The 7,921-nt window shown below is 59.9% G+C and overlaps 1 protein-coding gene across 1 annotated transcript in view; it reads right to left on the bottom strand.

Annotated features, from left to right (window-relative positions):
• Window positions 1-7,921, bottom strand: part of ABCA13 (ATP binding cassette subfamily A member 13) — a 147,718-nt gene that overhangs the window by 27,784 nt on the left and 112,013 nt on the right. The window contains exons 47-48 of the mRNA XM_025046516.1: window positions 3,865-3,973; window positions 109-163 (exon numbers count right to left, since the gene is read on the bottom strand). Coding sequence (XP_024902284.1) covers window positions 109-163; window positions 3,865-3,973 — 164 coding nt within the window. The remainder of the gene's footprint in view (window positions 1-108; window positions 164-3,864; window positions 3,974-7,921) is intronic.

Here is a 7,921-nt window from a genome sequence, read left to right as displayed (position 1 = left end):
TCCCCACGCTCCGCACGCGCCGTCCCCGCTCGGGGCACGTGCAGGAGCGGACGCCCCCAAGGGGCTCAGGGCCTCCCTCCAGCCTGCCCACCCGCCCCCGCAACTCACATCTTGTCCTCGTCCAGGAAGGCCCCTCCGTACGGGTGGCTGTAGAGCGTGATCCCTGTGACAGACAAATCGGAAAGTGAGCCGCGAGCCCCCTCCGCGGTCACGACGGCCCGCGGTGCAGGCTTCTGAGCCCATGCAGTGCCTCCCACCGGCGCCCAGGGGTGGCGATCCCAGCGGCCCACCCAGCACACACATGCACGCACACGTACACACAGACACGCACACACAGACACACACGCAGACACGCACACACAGACACACACGCAGACACGCACACACAGACACACACGCAGACACGCACACACAGACACACACACAGACACATACACACAGACACACACACCGCTCGTGCCGTGCCTCTGCCGTCGCCACCGCCACACGGACCCAGCAGCCACCGGATGCGTATCCTGCGACAGGCCCCGTGCTGACACCTGAGCGCATTCGATCGTCCCGTCCTTCGAGCTTCCCCGTGGCCTAAGTAACGTGCTACCCGTACGTCACGGGAGGAAAACGGGCCCAGAAAGGCTGAATAACAAAATGCAAAGGGGATAATTGGACGGGGACCAGGCCGACACTCAGAAGCCGCCTCCGGCCGCGTGGTCCAGGCGGAAACGGAGCCGTCCCGCGGGCCCCGTTGTGTTTTGCGATTTCTTTTCTTTCCTCCTCTTCTTGGAGCCTGCGCATCAGTGTGACGCCGGCAGCCAGTGTGGAGAAACCGTCATCAACTTCTCATTCAAAGGATTTCATCCCGAAGGCTGCTCGTGACATCGCGGGGGCTGTGCCCCCCCCAGCAAACTCCAGCCAGTACGGCATCCGGAACGCCGTAGCTTCCGGCGGCCACCTCTGTGGCATCTCACTGTCAACTTGAGACTGACCACCCCTCCCTTTCCTGTTGGCTGCTGCAAACATTGGGCGCGGAGTGCGCGGCCTGTGCGTGGACACTGGCCGCCACCTCCCCCCTCGTGGGCCCAGCCCCGGGCCGAGGCCGAGGCGAGCTCTCCCACCGCGGAAGCCGTGCTGGGAGCTGCCGTCCCCCAGGTCCCCACACCGTTCTCCAGAACCGTCCTTCGATTGTGAATTGGTGCTGTCCAGACGTTCACGCCCAGGCTCTCGCACGTGTGCTGAAGGCCTGCTGGGCGGTGTCCGGGCCCCCGGCTTGACTTGCACATTCGTCGTAACCTGAGTGGTGTGGCCTCGACCCCTTGCCTGCGTGGACCCAGAGACCCGCCTGTCTCCCTGACCTGACTCCTGCTGGCCCGGAGCCGTGGAGCGAGGGTGCCCGGCCCTGCCGGCGGCCTCTGCAGAATGTGTCACGGCCACACGCGGACCTCTGCTCCTCGGCTCCACTACGTGTGGCCGACATCACAAATTACGTCCTCATCTATCACATCCACTAACGCAGATTTATAATACGTCTCACGCTTCTGCCTGCAAATCCGGCAGAGGAATGAGAAGCAGAGTCGCCCTGCAATGACATCGTCTTTGTACCTGTACCGCCCTCTTCCCCTTAGCCAGAGAACCTTACGCTCCCGCGCGGTGCGAGCTGCCGTGTGGCGTCCTTGAATTTCAGCCCGAAGGACTCCGTCAGCATGTCCTACAGGGCAGGTCGCTGCCCGCAAAAATCCCTGCTTTTGTTTACCTGGAAATGTCTTAGCTTCTTCCTCATTTTCGAAGGTCAGTTTTGGCAAATACGAAATTCTCGGCTGGCACTGTTTTTCTTTCGCACTTGGCGGGCGCCCTCCGCTGCCTCCTGGCCCTCAGACCTTTGCTAGTATCTCGCTGCGGGTCCCTTGGGGGTGACGAGCCACTTCTCTTTCTGCTTCCAGGTTTAATGTACTTTAACTTAATTGCAGCTACTCTGCTTCCTCCGCCACGCGTCGTGATGGGCGGGGAAAGGGGAGGGGCTTGTCGGTGTCTCCAGCGCGGGGTAAGTAAGACCCGCAGGAATGGTCCCTGAAAGCCGCAGTGGGACGCTGCTGAGGACCGGCGGGAGGAACCCGGACCCCAGGAGACCGGGGGAGCAGAGCGACCTCCGGTTCCCGTCGCGACCGCGCCGCTGACTCGTCTGTCCAGTTTTCCGAACCTGCGGCACATTTTCGTCTCCGCGAGTGCGCCGACCACGGTCCCCTTCCTTGAAAAGGCCTCTTTCTCTTGACTTATTTCTTACGTCATCAGTACTGACCAATGCGTCGTTCATTCTTAAACTCTGATTTCTAGGTCACTCTTCCCCGCCCCCAGCATCGCCGCCTCTCCCACCAGCCATGCTCGGCGGTATTTCTCTCCGGATCCGCCCAGCCGCACCTGGGCCGCCGCCAAGCTGTGAGCGCCACTGGGTCACTGGATTGCGACCGGCCCCCTCCCGTTACCACGTGGCTCCAGACGATTCTTTCTCTACAGCCCAGATCGTGTCGTCCCCACCCTCAAACATTATAAGGCCGCCTACTGCCCATCAAGCGAACGCCGTCCTCGCTCTGTCCTCAGCTCGGGCAGAGTCCAGCCTCAGACGAGACGCCGAAGCCCAAGCCTCACGCTCTCCTTCACGGTGAGGTCCTAGGGGTCCCTCCTGCCACCGCCCCCAACACCAGTCGAACGCGTGCCCCTGCCCCAGGCCCAGAGTTAGCGACCGCGCCACGGAGCGTGCTCGCCACAAGTGACCGCCCAGGTGGAGCAGGAAAGAGAGGCTTCGTCGTCAGCTGGACCCAGGGTCAGGTCACGGCCCGCCGCCCAGCTTGCTCAGAGCCACGGCCGGTGGGCGACGTCTCTGAACCTCAGTCTTCTGCTCAGCAAAGTGGGCCAGCGCGGCCCGCCTCACGATGCTGGCGGGAACACTGAACGAGACCGCGGGTGTCGCCGCACACGGGGCCCCGCGCATTTCAGATGCTGGAAGCATCGCTCCGCCGGCCTTGCCCGCAGGACTCCGAGCTCTGAGCTTTCCTTGGGTGTGCGCGTTTTTAATGTTTTTCAGTTGTATCTATTATTCCGAAATACTTACACCAGCACAAATACTTGAATCTGTCTTATTTTTAAAACGGTGGCGAAGGGAAAACACATATGGAAGAATGAGATAAGGCTGGAGCACGTCGCGGGCACCGGCTACCATGTTTCCGCGTGAACCGATGCTTCGACAAAGACGTTTTGTGCATAAACAGACGAGCCCTGTTGGCGCGTACACCTCTGTTTTCTTTCTTTCCTTTTTTTTTTGTTTTAGAAACAATGGACTTGAAAAGTTACGACTTATCCCACCTAAGTGAATCGCAGACCATCTCCTCAAGCCAATCGATGCGCCTCGCACTCCAGAAACGAGCCTGTGTCATTTACCAAAGGAAAAAGCACGGGTAGAGACCCCGCGATCGACACAGGTAGCTGACGGGCTGAGCGCCCGGCAGGAAACAAATGCCGGGGTGCGTCCCCAGAACCGCGGGTCCGCGGTGTCCCCCGCACTGCCCCGCAGGGCCGGGCCCTGAAGGACAGAGCCGTTCTCGCTTCTGCCTGGACGTCACCAGCAGAGGACTCTCGAGTCACCTCGTTCCCTCCCTCAGACAGATCAGGTCACGATGTCCAGACGGTAAAACCATCTCGTGACACAAACGAGGACAAACAGGGCCCACGACTTTGTCCGCATGGGACACGGGCCGGCCGCCCGGGAGAAACCGTCTCGCCACTGGCGACCTACTCAGAATTCCTTCCGCTTCGCTCGCTTTTAAGGACAACGTGTTTTGAAAGTCGTGAGTCACAGTGCGTGAGAAACGCCATTACCGTATTGTCTCCAGTCCGCGGCGGGGGGCAAGAGCCTCCACAAAATCAGGTTGTTCAGGTGATTTAAGTAGGACGGCAGGGAGTGAAAGCCCTTCTGATTATACCACACCTGAAAAAGAAAGACAGGTGAGTGGCGCTCACAGAGTCCGTGCCAAACCGGCCCGTCCGCCGCTCCCAGAAACGAGGGACACGCCGCCCGTGGACTCGAGTGGCACCTGGGCACAGCCGTGTCCCCGCGTCCCCGCCCGGCTGACAGCGAGCGGTAAATTCCAGTCTGCTCATTTCAGTCATATCTCAAGCATGCAATTTACAGCTAAAAATAGATTAATTTCCCCCAGAACAAATGTGAATGTTGCTCTATAATTATGTTCTCACGGAGAAAAAAGAACCTAAGCCCATCATTTCTTTCTTTCTCAGTTGGGAAGCTAATGAAATTTGACCTGCAAATGAAAAGTGGAGAAAATGATTTTAAAAAAAGAAAAAAGAAAAGAAAAAAAAGATTACTTTCAAATTAATAACTGAGCATGGAACATTATTTCTCAAAATAAGTTGAAGGGACCGTTTGCCGAGCGCGGAGGACAGAGGCGTGCTCGCCGGGAGGGGACGGGGAGGGGGACAGGCAGACGGCGGTCACAGCAAGACCACAGCAGCAGAAAAAGTGCTCATCGAACCATCGGACTCTGTATTTCAAAATATCATTATTTGAAGGAAAACTTTTAACATTAGACGGTCGGTTGGGAGGGCCGGCGGGTGTCGTCAGGAAGTGCAGTGAGTTGACTGCAAGTTCCGGTCTCCGTGTGACTGACCGGTGGCTCATCTCTCTGGACGACGCCACCTTCTGCGACACAGAAGCCTCTGCAGCCAGAGCTGCTGCCCAGAGAGGGAAGGTTGGGCCTGCTCGACGTGTCACAGTCACGCGAAGACAGACCCGGTCCCCAGTGCCCTGCCCTCTGCCGCAAGCCCGCCTCGCCACAGGGTGACCGCTCGGTCTCTGGCCGGGGCCCCGTGTAGCGATGCTGTGCTCACGGGAAACGCTGGGAAACACGCCAGCGCCCGTGCCCACAGAACGCGCTGTGTCCCACAGGACGCGCCCCACGGTTCTTTCTCACCCTCCCCCGCTCCACTAAGTGACCCAGCACAGGCCCAGCCGAGGCCGTGGGAGCCCCCATGCGTCACCCCGCCTTCAAACGCTCCCCAAGTCCGCAGAGGGTCCCCGCCAAGCCTTCGTGCGTGCACCCAGGAGGTGCCCCCCGCCCTACCGGGGCCCACTGTCCACGGACCCCAGGGCCGGGCGGAGCCGGTGCCCGGGGCTGAGCCTGCGTTGATCTGAGAGTGCAATTGTGTGACAAAGACCTCTGAGATTCGGATGTGAGCTCAGACCCGCGGACGAGTGTGAGTCTCTGAGATACAGGTGTGAACTCAGGTTCGCAGATGAATGTGACGCTCCCCGAGTGTGACGCCCCCAAGTGTGACGCCCCCCTGAGTGTGACGCCCCCCCGAGTGTGACCACGCAGGGGCCAGCAGACCACTCGCGTGTCCCTCTGCTCCTTACTGTCCACCTGGCAAAGGACCGACAGAGTCTCAAGGAACGAGTTGCTCTTAAACGTTCAGTTTTTCTATGCACTGGCCTTTACGTGGGAGAAATTTTGCCAGTTCTTTAAATGAGCAATGTATCATTTCGGGTGATCTTAAAATTAACATTAAGGACTTAGCGGGGTTCAAAGGAAGTTTTTTTTCTCTCTGTCTCTCTGTCTCTCTGTCTCTCTGTCTCTCTGTCTCTCTCTCTCTCTCTCTCCCTCTCTCTCTCTCTCTCTCTCTCTCTCTCTCTCTCTCTCTCTCTCTCGTCTGTGCGCTGGGGTTTCCTGCCTGGCTGGCCTGTAAGTCGGGATATGATAAAACCCAGTAACTGAAGAAGGCAGTTTTTTGGGAGCACATGGTGACACCTCAGAACGGACCCTTCACGCAGGAAAGCGTGGGGCAGAGTTTCTCAGGAGAGCAGCTAAGAAGCCATAAGGAAAACATCATTCGGCGTGTGACACCTCAGAACGGACCCTTCACGCAGGAAAGCGTGGGGCAGAGTCTCAGGAGAGCAGCTAAGAAGCCGTAAGGAAAACATCACTCGGCGTGTTCCCGCACAGGCGGCTCCCGCACAGGCGGCTCCGTCTGAGAACAGATCGCCCGCCAAGGGCCGGCGGGGACAGGCCTTCGGCCCCTCCGTGTGAAGCACACACTCCAGAGGGTGTTTTGATTAAACAGCTAAACGCTCAGGCGTGAATGAACCGACCACACAGGTCCCATGAAACACCTCCTACGACATCGTGACCTTGTGCACGTTAAGCCTATTCCTATGCAAATTTCCACCTTCTCTTCAAAGAGGCTACGAAACCCACACAACCTTTGATGACTAGACCGCAAAGGCCAACGGGAAAGGCTGGCACCCACGACGGGACGGTTAAGGCGGTAACTCGACCCGACGCCAGCCACCAGCAGCGCCGTGGGGACCATGGGTCCAGGGGCACCGCACGCCCTCACCGGACGGCCCACACCACCGACTCGCACCCGCGTGCCAAACGGCACCACGAGCAAAAGGGACCGTGGTCCCCCTGAACACAGTGCCCTCACGGGGGACCCGAGCGTCGGCCCGGCCCGGGCAGGTCCCGGTGGCCGGTCAGCCCCAGGCCCGCGGCTCGTCCAGGGAAAGGCTCGTCACGGCCGTAAGCCAGCCCGCCCACTGTCCCCGGCCTCTGGGGTAGCACATCTGTGCTACGCCTCCGTCCAGGCCCCCCGGAAGCAGAGCCGGCGTCCAGAGAGCGTGTGACCTCATCGACCGTCCTGCGGTCTCGTCCCCAGGGCCTGTCCCCCACCTTCATGCACCTCCCAGGAGAGTCACCAGCTTGGCTCCGTCAAACTCATAAAAACGCCCCACGGCTCTGGGCGTTCCAATGTCGACGGCGTCGAAACTGCAGAAGCCCCTCCTCCAACGTGCGAGCACAGAAGTTAGTACAAGCAGAGGATGCGGAGCGGGCGCCAGGCCAACGCACAGCCGCACGTCACGGAAGCAGAGGGCGGGGGCCCCGCCGCTGAGCCCGGGACCCCCAGACGTCAGAAAGCACAGGCACGGCCGTCGCGGTGAGCGAGAAGGTCTGGGGTCAGGACAGAGTGAAACATCCTTAGAGGGAAGGAGCAGTTTCCTTCCGGTGACGGCCCCGTCACACGCTCAGAAAGCCAGCAGGTGCATTTCCGTTACTTTTCTATCAAGCTATGAATCTTGATGTTTTCATATCGAGCCATAAATCTCCTCTCTTGAGTTGCCAGCAAAGGAAAAGAGGTTTTAGCCGCCTCGGCTGACGGGGGATCCTGAGCGACGTGCACCACGACTTAAGCTCTTCATCGGGATTACACTGTGAACGCCACCGTTAAAACGTCCTTCAGGGATTCCACGGTGAAGTACGGACGTTAAGATTTCCGTCAGGGATGACCCTGGGAAACACCTGCATTATTCCACTGAGCGAACCTCGGACACACACCAGCCCTGATCCTGGCGAGCATTTCCTGGCTTCCAGGGACACGGACGTCCCCACCACGAAGCAGGGAGGCTGCCCGCCTGGTGGGGCTCACGCGGGTCACAGACCGACCTGATTTCATCAGTCACCACGGGCCCACAGGCTGCTCCTCCCCAGTTTCTCCCTCCGTCAGCATCGGCACCGGCCCCGGCCCCGGCCCCGGCCCCGCTGCGGACTGAAGCTCAGAGTCCTGTGTCCTTGCTGGGCTCAAGGCTGCGCTGACATCTCTCCCCGAAACCACCCCTGAGTGACTCAGCACCGCAGGTTGGTCCCCTCGTGGGTAAAGGCCTGTCCTTCAGCCCACCCTGCCCCCAGCTGAAGCCCCGCCCCGATCTCTCGATCTAACAGGACTAACAGGACCCTTGGGGCCAAAACCCAGGCCCCCAAGGGGCCCCGCGGAGTTCCTGCCTCCCGCGGTGGCTCTGGGCCCCAACCTGGAGGGAGAGGCACGTCAGAGCCTGCTGGGGGAGCACCCCCACTCCCCCAGTCCCCAC

The sequence above is a fragment of the Pteropus alecto genome, unplaced genomic scaffold, assembly GCF_000325575.1.
Source record: "Pteropus alecto unplaced genomic scaffold, ASM32557v1 scaffold214, whole genome shotgun sequence".
In the NCBI taxonomy this organism is placed as follows: domain Eukaryota; kingdom Metazoa; phylum Chordata; class Mammalia; order Chiroptera; family Pteropodidae; genus Pteropus; species Pteropus alecto.
This window is presented reverse-complemented; position numbering and strand designations above follow the sequence as displayed.